The sequence below is a fragment of the Mastomys coucha genome, unplaced genomic scaffold, assembly GCF_008632895.1.
Source record: "Mastomys coucha isolate ucsf_1 unplaced genomic scaffold, UCSF_Mcou_1 pScaffold14, whole genome shotgun sequence".
In the NCBI taxonomy this organism is placed as follows: Eukaryota; Metazoa; Chordata; class Mammalia; order Rodentia; family Muridae; genus Mastomys; species Mastomys coucha.
Window position 1 is genome coordinate 106729848 of NW_022196896.1, and position 23220 is coordinate 106753067.

Sequence of the window (23220 nt, forward strand, 5' to 3'; positions counted from 1 at the left end):
TCACAGTGCGTAGCATAAGCTATATGCACAGATTCAGTGGAATATTAAGAAAAGAATCCAGAGTCTCTTTGGGAAAGTCAAGAAATAGAATGACTTTAAATCATTTCTGCAGTGAGTCTGAAGGAGGTAGGAGCACAAATGACATAATCACTGTACATTTGAATTTGGTTCAAACGTTGCAGTCCAAGAGAGACCTTTGTTCTGTGTACGTGCCCCGTACACGTTCTTCAAAGCGGGCTAGTTTTATTCTCATGCCATGGGAGCAGGTGGCATGAAGCTGTTTTGATGAGGTTAAAAGGCTCCTCCCCCTCCACCGCCCCCCACCCCCCCGCAAGCAGCAGCCTGAAGTACGTCAGCAGTAATTGTGTGCATGGCTCTGCTGTGCAGGGTGGGTGGAGGCAAAATTGCTATCAAATAAGGGCATCAAACTGAGATCTGAGAGTTGCGTTTAAGTTGTTGCTCGTTTTTATTAGCCCCACCAGAGTGAAAACCTTGTAACTTAAATGTCTTCCATACAAGAACAATAATCCTGATCGATTTAAATTTTTTTCTCCAAAAAGACTGATTTAGTGCTCCGTAGTGGATGTAAATGAAGAGGTTTCTTTATCCTCATTTTCTTTTATTATTGACAAGTCAGACTTTAGCTCAGTTAGATAAAAGAGAGAGGTTCTGTTGTTTGGACTTGAGACCTTTAATGAGGATGAGAGCCCCTGGGGAGCCGAAATCGGTTCTGCTTTGGGGGTTTCTTGCCATTTCTTCAGTCGTTCCTTCCTTTCCAGTGGGCCTAGGGTGTGGGAACTATCCAAGGTGCTAGGATGCTGGCAGCTCTGCTGCTCAATGCAGGCGGATTGCAGAAGCTGAGGAGAGAGATTACCGCTTATTTGAGAAGGTACGTTCTTTGTTTCAGAATCCCTGATTAATCAGCAGCAGCAGCAGCAGCAGCATCAACAGACTAAGACAGCTGGAGAGAAGAGAGAAGCAGGGAGGGAGGGAGTCGGGAGGGAGGAAAAGAGAGGAGAGAGAGAGAGAGAGAGAGAGAGAGAGAGAGAGAGAGAGAGAGAGAGAGAGAGAGAGAGAGAGAGAGAGAGAGAGAGAGGAACACCAGAGCCAGCCAGAGCAAACTGGTTGTCATGGGGGAGGGACGATGCTACCAGCCAGGTTTCTCCAAACCTTCTGTATGTATGCAAGGAGAAAGAGCATCTTTGGGGCTGAAAGGAGACATTTAGAGAGGATGTGTCTGATTTTTTGTTTCCGTTTATTTTTTTCTTCACAGAGCATGATCAAATGAGGTACCTTAGCCAGCTTGGTGATTGCTTCGGGTCTTGCAATCATCTGTGTAGCAAAGTGGGTAAAAATCATTCAGTTTCTTCCCTGCTGGACCTGGAAGGAGAGGGGTTGTGCGCTCATCCCCACCCATTAGCTATGCCCTCTTTTCTCTGAATGTCGATTTAACGAAGCAAGCACCTGTCTTCTGCCACTGCATCTTCCTTGCAAACTTTAAAAGGCATTTTATCCTATAGAGAGAACATCGAAAACCCTCTGATCTCTAGTGATGAAGAATCTTGGATTCGACACTTTTCACATCCAGATATAATGCACTTTAATTGAAGAAATACTGAACTGAACCTACAAGTCTCTTTCTTATGGTGCTGGATTACTCCTACCGAACTGCCCCGAGACCAGCCCTGAGAGAGGGCTCTGACAGACCCAACTCACCTCCTGACTATTCCACTTAGTTCTCCCCCGGGGACTTAATTTTTGGTATGTATCTCATTTTTTTCAGATTCTATAAGCATGCTAATTGAATCTAGAACTAAAGAGAGGAAGGAATTGGTTATGAAATGGGATGAATTTTAGTTAGGGATACTTAATGCTGAAGTTTGCATGTTTTATTAGGTGGAGCAGAAATAAAGATACAACATGGGCATCCACGCTGTTAGTGAGCTCCTGGCTATTTTTAATCTCGTACCCACTTAGTGATTACCATGGAAATGTTAAATGGATTTTCATTAGTAAAATAAGCCATGTTGAATTATTTTAAAAAATCAAAGTATTTCCGTGCCATTAATTACTATTCACGTTCTGCATGCTCCTATTTATCTTAATTCCATACCATAAATATTTTACAACAGGCTCAGTTTATTGGTGTCAGCACTGAGAGCCCAGTTTTACATTTTCAGAAAGAAAGATATGTACTCTATATGTTTTATATCCAAATTGCTAGACATACTTCAAAGGTGAAACTGCTTATTTCTGACTGATTCCAAATAGACTTTTTTTCAGAAAATGTATTTTAATACTTGCCAATATCAGGAAGGTTTCCTTAGTCTTACCAAAATATACATCTGCTGTAGAACTTTAGGTGGCCTTGCTTAACTTGGGACATGTACTTATTTCATTGAAATAACTCCAGTCTAATTTTTCAATCTACCCAGGAGTATTTTCAATACTCAGAATGAGGGCACATTTGGAAAAATATTGTATTTAAAAATGTTAATTTTTACTAAAAATATACTAAAGTTGTTTTTGTAATAAAGGAGCATATTTATTTTTCTAAATGTATTGAAAAATATAAAGGCATTTCATGGAAGAGATTACAGTGTATAATTATGATAAATTTAGTATCTATGAATTTATAATCAATTAGCATAGAGTAATAAAATAGAGAGTAAAACAAAAATCAATCTAAATTTTTGTATTTTGGATATGCTCCAATTTATTGATGTATTGTAACGTGTCAATGAATTAAAGAGAAAACAGGAGCCAGACATGTACAATTGGTTTTGTTTTTCTTTGGAAAGTAGAACATACTTTTGTCCAATTCAGAGAAAAAGGTAATTCTGTGAAGGACACTTAATGGTTAGGAAATTGTGTAAACAGGCCTTTGAAAAATACTACAACTTTGCAAAAGACAAGAAGAGTTATGAAACTTGAATGGTTTGTAAAGTTGTGTAGAAGTGTCAAAATCTCAGGGTAGAGAATGGTGCCTATTGTTTAAAATAAATCAATCAGTCATAGACTCCCAACTCAACTAGGTGGCTCCAGTCAACAGTTTATTAAACTCACTGTATCTGCTTTGCAAATACTGCCTTGTAAGCGTCTGGAACCAACTGACCCAAGGCTCCACAAAGTCCCTCAGCCACAGGCTCTTTGCTTGAGCCTCTAATGTAAGAGAGGACATATGGAATGTTTGAGACCTTTGGTCAGAGACACCATGACAGCCTGGAAGTTAGGGAAATGGCTGCTACATGATTTTTCTGCACTTGTATGATCTATGCCCATTTCCCAATGTGGGGGAGGGAGATGAAGGAGAAAAACTCACTGCAAAGAAATCTGCTTTCTGAGGAAGAAGTAATCAACGCCTTTGTAGTTACTCCTACAGGCTTTCTTGGTGATAACTTCTTTCCTCATTTTGTACAGAACAGCTGCATTTTGAGACCACTGAGTGTGAGAATATGAACATGACCATTTGTGGGATGGGGGACGGAATTCCAAGCACAGATCAAAATATCTGATACTAGTATTGCGTAGCCTTAAGATTTTTATTGCAAAAACAACTTGACATCATTGGCATGACTATGGGTTTTCAGTCTGGTATCTAGCTTTGAAGTCCTCATCTGAAGTTAGCAAATTTCAAATAAGAATTTGCATATGTGTTTAACATATGCATGTGAAGCCTGATTACTACATGTATTTTCATATGCAATGTGTGCTGTGTGGTTTTTGATTGGTGTAAGTATGTGCAAAAAAAAAATGTAAAATGGTCTTTATACTGCTGAACAATACAATAACCTAACAACACCAAAATAGTTAAAATCATCTGAAAAGACTTTCATTGGCCCTAAGCCCTTAGCATTCTCCACCCTAGGGAAATACAATGATTGAAATGAGAAGAGAAATTAATTTTAATAACCAAAATCCCAAGTACTTCATATAGCATTAAGGCAAGTACCATTTGAAAACCTCAAAAATATATGAAGAATAGAAACTAGGAATCTTGCATGATCCTCAAATAAATTAAAACAGAAACAGGATGAAAGTGTAAATCAGCCAGCCCTACATCATTTATTCTCTTCTATGCATATGCTATTTCAGCGGATCACAAACCACATTACTATAATAGCATAAAGTGAACTTTCCCTTATGCTGGTCATGAGATTATCTTGCAGGATGCACTGTAGTCTAAAATACAGAAATTCTTATGGGACTTTAAATAAGGGAGAAAGAACTCACTCCACATCAGGTTTACGCTTCATTCCCAAACACTCAATAGAGGTGTCAAAATTAAGATTAAAGAAGTTGTCACTACTTTGTATCATGGAAAAGCTGAGTCTCATACAGAGAAGAGCTCATTTCAGAAATTTGGGGTGAACAGTTTTGGAAGGAAAAAAAACCCCACTACTGACCAGGAAACTGATGGATTTGGTTGACTCAGAGGTACATACACAACTTTGCTCTGGTTAAGAACACTTACGGAGTGAGTGTGTGCTTCCACCAAGCCCACCCTTACAGAGTTGGAGTATATATACAGAGTACATAGACAAAGATATAGTAACACAGGAGGTTATACCAATTTAAGAATTGGTTCAGGATTTTAAACAAAGGGAAGAGAGATGCTTAGACACAGATGAAAAAGAACTAGACAGTTTGAATATTCATTTGAATCTCTCTGTGTGACTTCTCTTGCATATCAGTGTTTCTCTTTGGGGAACTCAGTCTCATCATGAGATGGTGACATAGTAAATAGGCTCTGTGAACTGACACTACACACAGTGAGTTTCTTCGTAGGTAGATGGAAAATACCACATAATCACATGACTGGTGAAATTTGTATACATTTACATTCAAAAATACTATTTAAATTTATCTTTAATGCTAAGTATTACATAATGTTCTAGATCTTGAATTTCTTTGATGAAATATCAATTACCAAAACAAAAATAGGAGATTTTCTAATTTTATGGTTCTATCAATATCACTTGGACATACATGATTTTTACTGTGTGTGTTTGGGTAATAAGAGTTTTATTTCTATAAGAACATTTCTGGATAATTAATATCACCATCATGTCTAGACTCAGCACTGGTAAGAATCAATGATGACTTTGTTAAAAAAATATATGTAGAAAATTCAATATGACATTAAATACTTAGTTTAATTCTTTTGGCCATGGTAAGAGTTTAATTAGTGAATTTTAGTTAAGTCAAGTTTCTGATTTTAGAAAGCATATTACAGTGTATTACATTGTAGACTTTGTAAAGGGTGTGGTCAACAGGCTTTAAGTAACAAAGTTACAGTATTACACTCTGTAGTCTTTGTGAGGAGTGTGGTCAACAGGCTATAAGTAACAAAGTCACAACACTACATACTCTAGCTGTGAAGGGTGTGTTCAATGGGCTGTAAGTCAGAAAGTCACAATATTGCAAGCTGTTGTCTTTGTGAAGGGTGTGGTCAACAGGCTATATGCAACACAATGAAAGAACAGTATAAATTGAAAGCTGAAAAAGAGTCACCCACTTTAATATTTAACCCAAGTTTGATATGATGAGTCATGATTGTAGACACAGTAATCTAAATATTAAATGGACAGAATCTCTGAAAAAGCAGAGCAGAGAATTATGGGAGGGCATACAGTAAAGACCCTAGATTTCCCGTGTGTTGCATGGGATTATGCACTGGTTATTTAACTACAAATCCAGGAGAATTCCTGATATTATTTTAAAACTTAGACATGAATTTCAGTAAACACATACATATACTTCAGAATATGGATCAGTGCTGTGGCTTCCAAAGAAAGCATACCTAGTCTTGTCTACTCTTAGAATGAAAACACAGTACTTCAAGAATAGAGGTAGGCAGGAAAAATCTTTCATTTGTTTTAAACAAACAATGGGTGCAGATAATTATTGTTGGCCATAAGAATACAGAAATTCCCTTCAATCTCATGCATTCTGTTGTTGCTATTTTAAATGAGAAGCAAAGGACATGGCTAGTTATTGAAAACATACCAAAGATGATATATAGAATAAAAAAACCCAGTTGCTTTTTAACAGTGCTTTCTAAGAGACCAACTAAATTTTACTTCTGTTTAAATGGATTTGCAATTCCAGAGCCAGGAAGTACAAGTCATTGATGGGCTAGATAGGGACCATGCCTTAGTGAACATCTATCTTTTCCATAAGTGTACACTCTGAAAACAGAGTTACCAGATTTTCATGCTTGTTGCAGCAAATGGTTATAGCCAGGTAGATAGACAACATAAAGTTCAAATTTCTATGAACTCTGTTCATTGTGAGAGAGCTATATCTCATTCATCTGAAAGATATCCTTCATTTTGGAAAGGCCAAGTTGGAAGAATTGGAATGGAATAATGTGCGTTGTGTCAATAAATCCAAGTACCCTTGTATTTTATATAAGAGGGGTCATGGGTAAGTGTATTGACTACAAATTATTGATGAAGAAATATGTTAACTCTTAACTTGGCCCTTATGTGAACATGTGTGATGAAGGAAATAGTATTGTCTTAAATATTCTACCCACCTGTTTCAAACTAGAATTAGTAATCAAGCAGCCATGTTAAATATAATAATTTTCAGTTAAGAATTGGCAGATCTGGCACTGGAGAGATAGTTCAGCAGTTAAGAGCACTGACTGCTCTTCCAGAAGTCCTGAGTTCAATTCCCAGCAACCACATGATGACTCACAACCACCTATAATAGGTACTCAATGCCATCTTCTGCTGTGCCTGAAGACAGTGACAACATACCCACATATACGAAATAAATATGGCCAGAGTGAGCAGGGACGGAGAGAGTGAGGTAGAAAAAAATTAAAAAAAAAAAAAAAAAAAAAAGAATTGGCAGATCCAGCACAATGACTCAGAAGTAAAGGCACTTTTGTGTTTCCTTATGACCCTAGTTCCATTATCAGATTCTACAGGTGGTGGGAAAAAGAGTTGACCTCTGACCTCTATCATGCTATGGCAAGCGTCCTGAATACAAATACACACACAGACATGCAGGTGCATGTGTGTGCATGCACACATGCTCACAAGTGCTCGCGCACACACACATAAACATAGATACACACATAAAATATCACTCAATAGGTATTTTCTAAACAAGTTTAATTTAAACACTACTACGAGGTTGGTGACAGGTGGTTCATCTGGTAAAGGCACTTGATTTCAAACCTGACAGTTTGATTTGGATCTCCAGGACCCACACACTAGGGCATAGTAGCCAATTTCCTCAACTTGCCCTCTCACCCCCAGCATAGATGCTGTGGTATCATTAACCTCTCAATTAAAAAAACCCACACATGTCTGTAATAAAAACATTTGATTTTAAAAGAGATGGTGGAAGGCTCTCCTAGCAATATCACCAGCAGGCTTACTGAACACATACACAGTTTTTAAACCAAATACTCATGATGTTGTCCATTTCAACTGCCATCAATGTTTCAATGTGAAGTGGAGCTTAAAAGTATTTGTTAATGTGAAAACATAGACCTAGAGACAACTCATTTGAGATTTTTAGAGCACAGGGACAAACTTTCACCTGTGCCTACAGGACTTCCTTAGAATCTCAATACATCATATGCTAATTTCCATGGGGACCAGCAAACCCAGATACTGTAAGCTTGATCACTGACAGCATGCTAATCTTATTTTAAAGAACATGTGTAAATGTTGAGAAGTTTTATCTATTTATCCAAAAAATAGTGGAAGTAAAGGATGCATGGCCAGCTGGTGACATAAACAGTACCAGAATTAGACGAGATGCATTATTCATCCTAGTCTTCTTCTGCAATTTGACATTTATCAGTGCCTTGTTGGTAACAGGTGCCCAATAGAATCTTAAATAGATGGATGATTATATGACCAAATACCTTCCTAGAGGTGGGTATGGGCACATACATAGACATGCAACCCATGTTTATAATATGAAGTTTAAATTGACGATATGGTCGATTCTCATCTCAAAGAAATCCATGGGTTTAAAAAAATACCTTTTGCATGCATAAATATTTAGCAATAATATTATTTCACATTTTCTCAGAACAATAATTTAATCTCCATTTAGTTAGACAGGTCATTAATAAGGATAACTAATGTTCAGAAATGATCAACTAACCTTGGTAATAATTACAATATGTAGGCTGTGTAAAAATTACTAGGATTGTTGGAAAATCTCAGCTAAATAAATAAATAAATAAATAAATAAATAAATAAATAAATATAGTCCACTAAAAAATCATGCCTCTTGCACCTAGGAAAAATGCAGTTTTGCTGGAAGGAAGAGTGGGAGGAATTCTAGCCTGAGGTATTACCTCTAGCATGTTTATAACACTGAGCTGGCTTCCTTAACTGAGGCAAGATTAATTGTCATAAATTTAGGCTGGTCTTTTTTTGGCCTGGAGTACCTACTAGAGATGTTCTTCATGTAAGTGAATTCCTGACAATGGTAATACTTTAGATAGCTGAAAGTCACTTTCCTGCATTCCTCTTACCAAAATGGAATTCATTCACAGTAGTAACTTTCTTCTCTTCTAGGTACCCACCACTTAAGCATGTAATCTGATGGAATGATGTAAAAATACAATTCAATTACATTATGGGGATGGAATTAAAAGACGATTCAGCTTTAATCCACTGGAGCTTGGAAATCAAATGAAACATAATAAAAATTTAACATAAAGATTCAAAGACAAAAAAACAACCTTCAGTTTATAAAATGTGAAAGACTGGGAAGGAATTTCAGATCAGCATGTGATTCAAATCAGGGTTAACTGGTAGCTAAAAGGCTAATAAATTTTCATAACTACAACCTAGGTTATGAAATAACGATTTTTCTTTCAGAATGATTATGATGTATACTTAAAATAGAAACTTCTGGACTTCTGTAGTAAATAGATGGGCTGATCAACATTTCTCTGATTTGCAAAGGATATAGGTTTTTGTTTGTTTACATGACAGACATGCGCCATGCACATTTCTATCAGTTTTATACACCACAGGGAATGTAAAATTAAGGAAGTCTTATTGACATACAACATAAAAATTATACAATTATGTTCTTTATCATTGTTAAGGCAATTTTTTCTACCTTATCTTGAATACTTGGAAAGTTCTTCAAGACATGGTGATTTCTAAAATTTCCTGTTGAATCATCAATCATCATTTATTCAATGTTGAATCAATCATCTATCTACCCATTCATCTATGTATTATGCATCCATCCATCAACCCATCCATCTATGCATGCTTGTACCCATACATCCATCAACCCACACATCCACCACATACTGATATTGTTAACTTTACTGTGATATTAGCACACTTTAATGTGCCTAGGACTGTTTAGTTCTACTCTAAATTCTTCATAACCCTCCCTTGTACTAATCACAACTAGTGGGAGCTTTGTCTTTCTCATTTTACAAATGGGGTCTGTGAGCCGGGCGGTGGTGGCGCACGCCTTTAATCCCAGCACTTGGGAGGCAGAGGCAGGCGGATTTCTGAGTTCGAGGCCAGCCTGGTCTCCAGAGTGAGTTCCAGGACAGCCAGGGCTATACAGAGAAACTCTGTCTCGAAAAAAAAAAAAAAAAAAAAAAACAAATGGGGTCTGTGAAGAGACATACGGGGTAAAAGTTCCAAGTTTAAAAATATAGCTTGATTTTGCTTTGACTTGTCAATTACTGCTCCTGTGACTTAAGTTTTTAAAGACTTAGACTTTTAATTAACAATTCTATAAAGGTATCAAAGCTACTGCTACGAGACTGCTGAAGATGTGAATGGTCCTGATCATACACAATGTGTGTCACAGTAGTGATTTGAAGTCATTATATAGTCATTATATTTTGAAAATAACACAGGATCACAAGAGTATTCAAAGTAGATGTCAAATTGTTTTTCCTTGACTGCTGTTATACTTTTTATGGACATTTTAGATTATATATTTTCACTTAAATGTTTAAAGAAAAATGTAATTCAATTTTTCTCCAATATAACTTAATTTTAATTTAAATATGCATGGAAATGTTGTGATAATGAAGATGTAGAATTTGGATTTTTGGTATTACAACAACACATTTACAGAAACAAAATCATGACTGTAATTATGGAAACCAAATATCTTTAGATAAAATATTTATGCATTCTCAGGTGGCAGGGCAGAACTCCTGTCCCTTGTTTGCTGATGTCACTGTTTAGCTGACACATTTGATATTCAAGTAACACTCATTTTATGTCATTCCAAATACTCTGGGCACCTGTACTTCCTAATGAGACATTTTCCCCAATGGAAAATTTAAATTAAAATGTATAAATCTTGCCGGGCGTGGTGGCGCACGTTTTTAATCCCAGCACTTGGGAGGCAGAGGCAGGCGGATTTCTGAGTTCAAGGCCAGCCTGGTCTACAGAGTGAGTTCCAGGACAGCCAGGACTACACAGTGAAACCCTGTCTCGGAAAACCAAAAAAAAAAAAAAAAAAAAAAAAAAAAAAAGTATAAATCTTAATTCTTTATATAAAATCAAGCTTCCTTCAAGGAAACAGAGAAGTATAAAATAATATGAATGGGACCTATTTTGTTAGTTCTAATATTTTCATTAATGGTCTTCTATAACAACTTTGTGCTCTTACCATATCTTAAATGCATTTTAAATAATATATTTAAAGTGTAGGACTATATGGAGACTAGCACATGTGGACTATGGTGATGTGTAGAGATCAGAGGTCAACTTGGAAAATCAGTTATGTTCTTCCACCTGATGAATTCTGGGGCTAGAATCCAGGACATTAGACTAGCCAGCAAGCTCTTTTACCCACTGAGCCACCTCGATGACTCTAACATGTTCTAACTCACCAGAGCTACAGATAGCCTAAGAAGTCTGTCGACTCACTGGAGGTTTGGGATGACATAATCTTAGGGAAGAAACTTTACACCCTTGCTAAGGCTATGATGTGTTGTCAGTCTGCAGAAAGCATCCCGTCTCCATGATACCTTCCAAGATGATGAGTGCTAATCCTGAAGAAGACCCTTTGGACACTTTTTTCCAGTATATTGAGGATATGGGAATGAAGGCCTATGATGGCCTGGTTATTCAAAATGCGTCCGACATTGCTCGTGAGAATGATCGCTTGAGAAATGAGACAAACCTGGCTTACCTGAAGGAGAAGAACGAGAAACGTAGACGACAGGAAGAAACAATCAAACGGTAAGCATAAGGCACTGTATTCCATGGGGGTGGGCTGGGGGGAGCTCGAAATCCTGCTAAGGCTGTGCTGCTGACACCTGGCCAACAAGGGGCTGGTCAGAGTCTTGGCGGGATGCATAGTGAAACAGACACCTGGGCTCTATGGAAAGCTCATCTATCCTGCTGACAGATCCTGGCCTTCGTTAACAACAGTTACTTGCCTGTGCTTTGTGCATATGGCGGTACAGATGGGATGAGGAGAGAATTCAATTTTCTCCTCATAAAAGCTTGTGTTGAACAACCTCTTGATAAAAGCACCAGGGAGCACAGACATATTTTTAACAGCCAAAGTTTTATGAGAATATCCACCTTTAATGGCCTATGTTTATAGTTCTTACCTTAAAATAGAGTTCCTCTTCTTCCTACAATGTGACCAAGACCAGTGAATAATGAGATGTTCATGACCCTCTGAAGGCAGTTGGAATCCTTGGTGTATGCTTCTGTGCAACTTTATGGCGATTATACTTCTTGGTTTGGTACCAAGGGTCCTGGGTTTGTTCAAGTGAAATTGCTTTCATGATGTAACACCTACTAGTGACAAGCTAATGAGCCCCAGACTGCAGCCTTTCAAATAGAGGTTAAGCTCCTAGTACATGCACACAAAAGAATCAGACACAACTCTTGTTTTTGTTGTTGTTTTTATAGAGAAAAAATAAAGCATTTTTTCCTCCCTGTGTGTGTGTGTCCCTGCAGTCACACACTGTGTTTCATGGAATCCTGTTTTATTACTGGAATTGATTTATCAAGTTCAAAATTTCAAAATGTAGAAAATGACTTCTTTCAGTTATCTGCATGACTGAATAGTGATTGCATGTTTGCATAGTTCATAAAGGATTTTGTATCTAAAATGTTATCCACATAGTCTCTCAGAAGATTATAATATTAAGGAAATGAAAATATTTTTTCAAGTTCAATTGTTTAGGTCATAAAGACGTAAGGAAATGTTGCATAAAACTAGTACTTTAAAGAAAATGTTTTACATGTTTGAGAAAGATGGAGGGAGGAAAAAGGAGGGATGGAGTGAAAGAGTAGAGGGAAATGTAGAGAAAACTAGAAAACGATGTTTTAGAAATTACACAGTGTTTTTCCTCTGAATTATTAAAATTTACTAAGCTTAACTTAAAGTTGATTTTTTTTTACTGGAGTATGCTAAGTACCTTTTCACACAAATTTTCCCATGTAGAATCTCTGATAAATTTCTGTGTGTACATGTGTGTTTTACTTTAATCTTAAATGGTTGACTCTTTTTCATTCAAAGCAAAGAAGGTTGGTAAGTGTAAGGGAATGCCAGTGAGAGAAGATGGGAGTGGGTGGGTGGGGGAGCATCCTCATAGAAGTGAGGAGGGGGAGAGAAATGGGATAGGGGTTTCTGAAGGGGAAACCTAGAAAGGTGAAAGCATTTGAAATGTAAATAAAGAAAATACCCAATTAAAAAAAGAAGCAAAAGAGAAAAAAGAAAAAAAGTAAAAACAAAAATTATAACAGTACAATCTAAAGCTTGACACTCTTGCAGTTGCAAATCAACACTTAATTCTTTTGATAAGTGAACAAATAGAATTATTTATTGTAACATCCTTTTGGTCCCTCAGAGCACCACAATGCACATTTCTTTCCCACTAGCTTCTGTATTGCATTAACAGCCTTTAATAGGCTTCTGCAGAATATCCAAACACAGGGACTGTATTACAAAGCACAGATCACTTACTAAGCTGAAAAAAAAAAGCAAAACAAAACACCAAAGATGGTCTGCATTGACTTCCATCTTGTACAATAGAGTTAAGTCTAACATTTTGATAATCAAATAAAAACCACATGCAAATCAACTCTCCTGTCTGGTTCTAATTCACAAGGAATAACAGTGATTGGCTGCAGTAAAATTTGGTACAATAGCTAAATTCAGAGCATGATATAAACTTTCTGATTGATGAGCCTTAGCTATTGAGTAGGGAGAGTGAATGGCGGGCTTTGGGTTGGTCTGCTGTTTTGCTCCCTGTTGTGTGCTGTTGTTGCTTGAACTAGCAGGATGACATTTCTACTTTATGAAATGGCCAAGACTGAACGTGATGCAAGTTTAAGGCAAATACCAGAGAAAGGGAGCTGATTTTGACGTGTACATGTTCAAAGGCCTTGTAACTACTCAGTAGAGATTTTGGTTAGGGGCTTAGATAAAGGACCCAGACTTTGGGTAGAGATCACAATAAGAGTTGTATACCATAGTAGTGACAGTCACCTTCCTATAAGTTTTCAAATCATGAGTTTACAGAACAACAAGGACACCTGGAACTTCAATTTGAAAATGATCAACACCCCAGGAATATTTCCTAAGCCACCTAAAACAGTCACAGGATTAGGAACCTGTGAAAGAGCCCAACAAATGTAGTCAGGGAGCCATAAAAGAGGACTGAGCAATGGTGGAGCCACAACATTGGAGGAGAGCCAGCAGGGTAAGAAAAGGAGGGGCAGCCTCCCTGGGCATGCACTTCTTTCTGCCCTGCTAGAAGCTAACCCACCACAGATCTGAAAGTGGTCGGTCACCAAAGACCCACAGATGCCACCCCTCTGGGAATCATTCACACCTAGTAGAGACTTGATGGTAATGTAAAACTGACCAAGTGCACATCAGAGAGAGGACTATGGGACATCTTCTAGTCCTAGGTGTAGACGATCATATCCTAAATAACATTCAATCCTTGCCCCATAATGGCTACATGGTTTAAGAATTAAAAGATACAGTATGTGTCTTGCTATTTATAAACCCAGTTCTTCCTTATTCAACCCTGCCCAAAATCTTTTTTTTTCTGGAATTCTAGTTTAATGTGTAAATATCTTGGAAGTGTAAAAATCCTATGAGAGCCCAAAATTGTTGACACTTCTCCAAATCACTTTTCTTTTTCAAAAGCAAAAGCCAGTGTAAAGCAAAATGGAATAGATGTCCTCGGGTGTGATCGGGGAGGGGCTTAGGAAGAAAAAAAAGTGATCAATGACAGACCAGCAGTGCTTCTGTTTGAAAAGGAGTCTAAAGGCCTCCCTCACTGTGAGAGGACAGGCTGTGTCATCTCCACAATCTAGTCTAGGAACCATAGTAATGTCTGAATTTGGTTTTGATTTGTACAGTGTTGTGGGTATATGACAATTTTCAAATAATGCTAATCTCTCTTCAATGTGTGCTTCACTTCAACATTCCTAATGAGACATGTCCACTATTTACAAAGTCCATGAACTGGGTTCTATTCAAGCAAGCATTTAAGGGTTTCTGGGATCCTGGCAAACACAGAACACCCACATTTAAATCTAACACACATTTCAGTATATATATATATATATTTAACCTTGCAATTAATATCAAGTAGGAAAAAATTCAACAAGGTATTAATGAACACCATCAAATTAATGAAAATTACTTCATCTTTCTGCTGAATGCCTTCAAAATATATTCTGTGATTTAATATATGGGATATAAAATGCCAGGAATTCTAAAAGGCAGCACATTTGACCTTGAAAAGGCATTGATGATAATTCTCTGTGAAGTGCGCCAGTTGCAATTTCAAAAATGTGCAGGCTGCCAAGGCATGCTTAAAACATGGAAATCGGATTTCATGTGATTGACTTTCTGGAGCACATGCTGCTGAAATGCCTTTTGTGTTCAAGCTGGGGAGCTTAAACACAGAGCCCAATAACATCCACCCTTAGACAAACAACATCCACCCCCCCCTTGCTTGCTCTGTGATCTGAGGTGATTAGGATTTCTGAGCCCAGTTCCTTGTTTTTGAACCAACTTGAGCCCTTGTCACTATAAACTCCTTGCATCTTCTTTCTTCTCTCTGTCATATGGGCTTTACAGAAGAGACTTGCTGGTGAGAAAGAAATACTAAATAAAGAAAAAGATATGATGTTCCCAAGTGCTTCTCTTAACAGTTAAAGTGATATTTGGTAAGAAACAGAGAATGCTTAAAGGAGAGAATTGATGGAGAATGAAAACAATTAGTTTGGGGCCTCGAGGTCTAAGCTATTTTAAATCCCAGTAGCTTTGTATAGGCACCAGCAAATGAGATTTGTTTTGATTCAGTAGTCCATAAAAAAAGCCAAACATGCAAAACTACCTGTCAACAAGGTAGTTTGTGCTAGATGAGTTAGCATGCCCTAAATGGCCACAAATAGGGGGAAAGGTGAGGAATAAACTTTAGTGGTCAGTGTGTGCAGTTATGGCCCTGAGAAGAAAGGAGGTGATGAATGAGAGCTGACCTGGCAGGCCATACCTCTAAAACAAGCTTTCTTTTTGGAGGCCCTCTTGTTTATGTGTAACCCCTTGCAAGGTCATCAAGCAAGAACATTCACTGAAGAGGATAAGGAATCAAGAAGACAATGGCACAACCAATGGCACAACAGGGCTCTGGAATTCCTTTCAACCTGAATTCCTTTTGAATTCTGGAATGGGTCCTCATACCACCTCATTTGGCTGTTTTGAAACCAATGTAAGACTATCCCCTAAATCAAAGGCAAAAAAAGGAAATTCCCAGGTCTCAAGTACGGTTTTTACTGTAGGAAGCAGATGTGTCCACCACCCCCCTCCAATTAATGAAACACTACATTAGCGAAATTTCTCCAAACATTGTGAGTCTGGAAGACAGCTCTTGACTTCAGCAAAGTGGTTCTGACACACAGGGCTACTTGGGCTGATTGCCAGTGCCTCTATTCCCCATGGGTGCCCTCAGGGGATCTATATGAGGTTATATTTCCTCTTTAAAAGTGACAGTCAGAAATGGAATTAGATTACATATGGCTCCCTTTAAAGGGGCATGCGATTGTATATTTCTGTGTACACTTGAAAACTATGTGGATTTAAGAGTTTTAGATTTCCTGCTATGCAAAGGGAATCAAAGCGCTATTACAGTCTCTCTTGTACATTTAGGGAGAAATTTGTGATACGAATAAAAAGTTTACATTTATTTATTTATTTATTATTGCTGGTTTACTACTACGCCAAAAGGAAATGGTTGTGATATCAAATTTGTAAATCAATTCATTTTATTTACATAATTTCATAGTTACACAAAGAATGCTTATTATACCAATAGTCTTTAGTTGGTTTTGGCTTTTGTAGTTTTATCTATGACATGACAGAAAATATTGTGGTTACAGAGGAAAATGCGCTGATGTGAATTTTTGAATGCTATACCTCTTCAGTGTAGCATGAGCAGCTAATCTAGTCACATATAACTCCTCAACGAGTTTGTTCCAATGTAGGCATGCAGTGATGTGAAGTTTCCTATATTTGTATCAGAAAGGACACTAAAAGCATCATTTCATAAGCACAGTGAAGATAGTTAAGTGAACAAAGGTTCAAAACCACAAAGCTAACTGTAGTTAGCTTTATAGTTTAAAGAAATTATCTGCAGGTAGCTCAGGGATAGCCTCTGGCTAGCTATTCCTTCCAGGCTTAGAAGAACACTGGAGATGTGCCCTTGGCCATACACAGCTTGTCAGATGCCTGGTTGCCGTGAATCTGTTGATCTGATCTAATGTGAGTTTCTGACCTAATTTTACTGTAGGATTTAGTGTTCAGGCAGAGAAAACAAGGTTAATGTGTTGATGCAGGGTGAGATTAAACAGCAGACACTCGTAATAACCCTCTCTAATTTTGGCTTCCTCTTGTGAATGTCATTAATCCAAACCATTTTTCTATTAATCATTTCAGAGTACCACAAGCTGTTTTGCTTGTTTTTGAAGTAAAAACTATATATCCAAATTGTCTTTTTCTGAGTTGAATAAGATATAAAAACATAGCAGTAATTTGGGTTACTTTCCCAAATACCTAGGAATGTTTTCTTTAATTCCTAGAACCCCAGGTTTGGAAGAAAATTTTCAGTAGCCAGCCTTGATCATCCCTTGCTGTTCATCCTATTCTTTAGTAAGCCAGAAACCACTTCTGCAAGTACAGCTATATGTACATCAATTTATTTTGTGTTTTTCAGTGATGGTGGTGGAAGTTAATATTGTTGCATATCTGAGAGTGCTTTGTGATATGCAAATGTTGATGGTTCTTCTATCTCACTGTTTTCAGCAAAGGTCACCCCCTGTCCTAAGGTGATTAATATATATCTCACACATCAACAGTGTGTGATTTACATGATGCTAATATTTGTAATGACAGTGGCCGATGGCCCTGCTTAGTCCCCTGCCATCACAGATTAGAGCCTACACTAATGGGGTCTCTCAGATCTGTTGTTTAGGTTTTGCCTATTTCAGCTTCTCACAGATTGATTTTGGAATAACTAGGTTTTCTCTTGCTCCTATTTCCATCATATCCTGGACCTATTACTGGCTTTATGCTTTAAAACGATCAGTAACTGCTCTGGGTCTGAAATAGACAGACAGATGCTAGCAAGAGGAGGGGCTGTTTAGAACACAGACACATCCAGACAGGGCACTTCCCAGGATGAGTTCTTCTGATGCAGAGAAAATCACTATGGGGAATGGACACTTGGAAGCTCAACTCCAAGACAACTGAGAGACTTAAAGGAAGCTCATTGCAAAGGTGAAGGTATCCTTTCCTTAATGGTTAGTGCTAAACTATTTATAGGTTCTTATGGGGGCTTCCTATTTCCTATCTAAGATTATCTTGTTACACAGTTAAAGCTGTGGGGAAATATTCTCAACCTGTTATGTAAAGTTAGCATTTATAAATTCTTAAAAATAATACATATGAAAAAGGAATTATTGTGGAACTAGAATATGAATCAGGGAGGGGATATATTCTTTTCCTACTAGATTTGAAGTAGCTCCTGGAGATGGCGTCTAATGTAATGAAATTGCCAGAGTAGAGACTAAGCATGCTAATAAAATGGCCTCTGAGACTTCCATCCAACTTTGAGATTGCCTGAAGACAATGTCTGCATTACAAATGTGCAGGTTACCTTAAAATTAATTATACTCATAAGTTGGAAGAAGGAAAACCAAACCTTTCCCCACGAGTTTCTGCTGGGGACATGTGCCTCCAGTTAAAAGTTACTTTCTGTGAAGCTCAGACTTGGAAATATTCATACCCTGCTGTAATATGGACATAGCCATGCAGGGGTTTGCGGGGTTTTGGGGAGGGAATCTCCTTCGCTGTGTCTTAAAAAACAAGCACCTTCAGCAAAATGTACTAGCAAGTCTTCTAAAAGCACAAAATTAGACCAACATTTAGAATCCATTATTCTAATTAGTAAATTGCATTTCAGTCTTTGATTTGGCGAGAAGTCAAGCACTCAGTACATTTTGGTGTTAGAATAAGAAATGAAGAGGCTCACTGGAATGAAAATGACCGTCACCAAGGAGAGGAGGTTTTCTATCAGGCTGTGTGGCACACAGCTATTTGGTGTCTGTATTAGTTTTCAATTACTCTATTATTGAACATCTTTTATATCAACCATTACTCTCCATGTCTAAGTCAAGGCAGTAACAAAGTTGGGGAGAGAGAGAGAGGGAGAGGGAGGGGGAGGAGGAGAGGGAGAGGGAGGGGGGAAAGGGAGAGAGAGAGAGAGAGAGGGAGGGAGGGAGGGAGAGAGGGAAGGAGGGAGGGAGAGAAAATAGAGAATTGAGAATTTTGGGGTATCTAGAGAGTGTAGTTTAAGCCACATTGCTCAGGCCATCTCAAATGACATATCACATCTGACCTAAGAGTTGAGAGGGAGTGGGGAATCCAGAAGGAGCAGGCTTACAAGGAAAAGAGACACTAGAAGACGTCAGAGAAGCACTTTTGTAAAGAGAAAACTCAAAGGTGTGGCTAGAGCAGGGCTGAGTCAGGGAGGTTCTGAAGGCTAGGTAATTGGATCTGGGTGGGTGGTGGATGGCCTTGCAGGGGCCATGTGGTTACTGACAGGACTTTGACTCAGAAAAACAGGCATGAAATGGGAAGCTACTGGGGTCATTTGAGATGAAGACTGGCTCTATAATAGAGAAATTGACCTCCTAGCTGCTTTGTGGATCAAGGAGAGAGGCAGGTGCTCCAGCCCTGAAAAGTCACTGAGTTGAGGAAGGAAGGAACTGAGGTAGGATAGGTCAATTGTGTCAGATTGGATGTGGAATGTGAGGATGCCATTCAGAGATGATGGTAACCTCAGAAAGGATTGAGGAGACAGAACAAGAAGTGTAGTACTGACAAGAGATGTCATACGTATTCAGTTGCAAGTGTCCACTGGGCTGTCATTGATTTAAGAATTTTGTGTTATTTATGGCTCATTTTCAACAATGTAGGTGTAAACTTGAAAACCTTTGAAGAATTTTCAATTGTTTATAAAATGCTAACAGGTACATGAAAATATACATACATATTTCAGCTCAAGGAAAGTTTACTGTTTTATTATACTACTAATAGTAGTAGTAGTAGTTGTAGTAGTAGTTGCTGTAGTAGTAGTAGTAGTAGTAGTAGTAGTAGTAGTAGTAGTAGTAGTAGTAATAAAATAGTGGACATAGGTTTTATCTACTCTCCTAACATTTTTTTAATGTATGATACAATAATTTCACTTAGAAAATCCCTAATGCGTCATAAGAACTGAAACTTCTAGTCATTGAAGAGTAAATGAGGGCAAGCTTTTACAGCAACCAGAGCAAATGGACAATTGCCTAGAGGAATTGCTATTGTGCATTTATTGGAGTCAGTGATCTTGTTTCTCAGAGCTATGTGATCCATGGGTTGGGGGTTTCACATGTAGGCTAAAGCTAACAATCTTAATCCTGTAATTTAAGAAGCAAGATAAAACACAGCTGGAGGCCTGTGTGACATCTGACATCATCAAATGGGAACAATGCTTTTATAAATGAATGGATCCAATCATTATGACCATTGGTAATGTTACAGTCTTTTGGCAACTGTGGAGAAATGAATAATTAGTCTTCTAATTGATGTATATAGGACACATTCCCTGTTCTAAAGGTCTTTTGATAAACCTGCAATTTCTACCTCATTGTAAGGAGGAAATTTGGAGCCCTGCTGTGTATGCAATCAGAGTGAAGCACAGCAGTGTTGAAATCTGAGTGTCTAGAAACAAGATTAGAGTCTTTACTTGCTAGATTTAGTGAGATCCATAGCAAGTTCTTTAACTCCTCTTAAACTTACTCATTTATTTTTTTATTGAGAAAAATAATATTTGTTTTGTCCAATTGTTAAAAGACAGGACAGGTCCATGCATCGTGTGGAGCTCACTGGTTTGAGGGGCATCCAATGCACAGCTGCTATAGCTGGCACCTTCTGTCATTGTGTGCATTGTTGTTGATGTTGGTATGTTTGCTTCTGTAACTGCCCTTTCCCCTTCTTTACCATATAAGGCTGATCCATGATCTATTACACATACCTCCGTATTCAAAGATGTTATATTGCTATTGAGGGTAAAAATCAATATAGAAGTATCTCTGCTTTGGGCATTAATGAATGGCACACCCCCCAAAAGCTTCCAATTTTTTATATTCTGCTTCATCACATCGACATTTGTTCTTTTTGCTAAATTTCTTAAAATTGCATGAGGAAAAAATCATATAGATTCAAAAGAATTCAGTCATTGATGAGTTATTAAACTGATAGTAAGAGAAAGGAGAAACTATCTCTTATGACAAGCAGTTTTCCAACCTTTTTTCAAAGCAAATTGTGATGAACTTCCCTACTGTGGTAATGTAACATAAAATCTGACAGAACACACAATTCCCATGGTGCAATCAGCTTATGAGTTTCTGCATATTTTAAAGGAATCACCTTCCGTGTTTTCCTTCTTGGAGTGTGAACCACCAATATTTTTGCTCTTTTAATGGAAATGTCTTCTTTTGGTCGTCCAAGGGTTGTGATAAGTTTCGCTGTAGCTGGGGGCAGTTCATCAATAGTGAAGTATTGAGATAAGACAACTCCCACGCATCTCAAGAGCTCACATCTAAAAACGATGCCTTGCTCTGCTTCGCACTTGGCTTCCTCTTCTGGTGGGCAGTGCATTCTCAGTGCCAATGTGTAATCTCTTCCCAAGACACTTCTTTACCCTGCAAGAGCAGGGGGCTGTTGTGCTAACGTTCCCTGCCATGCTCCCAGCTGCCCTTTGACTGGGGAGAGAGCGCGCTTTGTTTCTTTGGTGCAGTTATTGTAACTCAGGCATGTTCAGCATTTTGACAAAAGATACCAGACATACATGGAGGAACTTGAGCTTCTTACAATTTTCCAGGGGTGGGGGTGGGGGAGATGCTTACCTCCAAGGATTCCTGTTGCCAATTTTTAATACATAATTTTTAAAATGTTGGCTACTTATGTTAATAGTTGCAATATTCAAGTATAGATTGTGAACTTTATTTTGGGACTTATAAGAAGTGTGATAGAGGTCAGCAGTAAAGAAATGTAAAAGAAATATGATGGAGAAATAATTGCATTAAACAGAACACATGCTGATCCTTCTCTCAGGAGAATGAAAGGATCCCCTTTCATTCCTGTTATGCAGGAGTATTTTGTTCAGGTGACATAATGTACTGAGGTGATCCAGAAGAGTTTTTTAAAAAAAAAATCAGTATTTTGACAAGGCCATAATTAATGCTGATTATTCTCTCTTCCATATTGCCTCTGGTTGATTAAACAAATAGCTAGGAGATAAGTAATTGATATTTTTTCTCTAAATGTCTACTCTCTTCTCCTTGAAGTCCATAAAGCCTATCTGGTCTGAGCAGAGCAATGAAAGTGGTTTATTTTATTTATAAAGAAATCTGATGATGTGTTCATAAGCCTTGTTAGCACAAACATTCAGGTTGAAAAGTTATTTAATTCAGATGTCAAGTATTTTTCTTAGATCGTTTCATCTTTTTCTTATAATTCTACACTCACAACTTCTTAATGTCTCTTTGAGACCTTAATTTAATTTTTAGGTTTTCATTTTTATACTCTATTCCAATTCAATATTTCTTTTTAAATTTTATAATTGTTCTGCCCCATTAGTTATTTTAAAAGCCTTGGCATTTCAAACAAAAATAGAGAAGAATACATTTTAAAACATGTACATAGTTCAACAGATTAAATGGGATAAAGGAGAGATGGGGGAGGGGATAAAAGTGACTGCCCAGTAAAAGGCTTTTTAGCAAATCATATTGAATCTCATTAATAAAGAATACACCCACTAAAGCTGCACAATCAATCTGCCATGTGCATTAGTGATGTCTAGCCCAATTCAGGTAGATAAATTGTTTCTAAGTGTCGGTAGGCTGCCACTCCATCACAATACCCATAATACATGTCTTGCTGAATTTTCCCTGACTCGTGACATTTGTTGCTCCAGTTAAACTAGGCTATACAGGTGTAACAGAAGAGTGAAAATAAGAAAGGGTATCTAACTGGAGAGAGATTCAATAACATAAAGGATAGTGTCTGTAAGCAATCTACCAAAAATAAGCTGGCAGGGCATAATACAGCTGAACACTATTGCCAAGTGTCAGCTAAAAAGAAAGGTGGGAAATGTGTAGCCAATATCAAGCTGGAGAATGTCAGTGAGACTATTACTACAGTGAACACTGATATCCATCACTAGGTAACATTAGGTCATACAGAAGGAAAGTGGAAGAGAAAGAGAAGGAAAACAGAGTAACCATTCGCTTCCTTGAGTTTTTTGAATTACATAGTTGGAGCCTGTCTTCTAACCATGAATGATGTATCTAATGATGAGGACCATGACTAATACTCTTTCCAATGAGCAGCTGTCAGGAGTACTCACTGTTATAAACAGATAATTTTTACAAGTCCAAAAAAATTGTGCCTTTTCGAGAGTCTGGCTTGAATTGACAACATGGGATTTTTTTTTTCTAAAGGAGTCAATCAATTTCACATGGGTCCTGAAAAAACAAAAACAAAACAAAACAAAACAAAACAAAAAAAAAAACCAAGCACCTGCTTTTGAACCTGTAGTCAAAGGGAAAGTGTTCTGTCACTTTGTAAAAGATTAAAAGTCTCCAAGGAGATATTGTGCATATA

The 23220-nt window shown here is 37.7% G+C and overlaps 1 protein-coding gene across 3 annotated transcripts in view; it reads left to right on the forward strand.

Annotated features, from left to right (window-relative positions):
* Positions 1–356: 356 nt before the first annotated feature.
* Positions 357–23220, forward strand: part of Nyap2 (neuronal tyrosine-phosphorylated phosphoinositide-3-kinase adaptor 2) — a 250872-nt gene continuing 228008 nt past the window's right edge. For all 3 annotated transcript variants that reach the window (XM_031368160.1, XM_031368161.1, XM_031368162.1), the window contains exons 1-3: positions 357–889; positions 1274–1761; positions 10973–11216. In XM_031368160.1, the coding sequence (XP_031224020.1) occupies positions 10996–11216 (221 nt within the window). In that variant the 5' untranslated portion in view covers positions 357–889; positions 1274–1761; positions 10973–10995. The remainder of the gene's footprint in view (positions 890–1273; positions 1762–10972; positions 11217–23220) is intronic.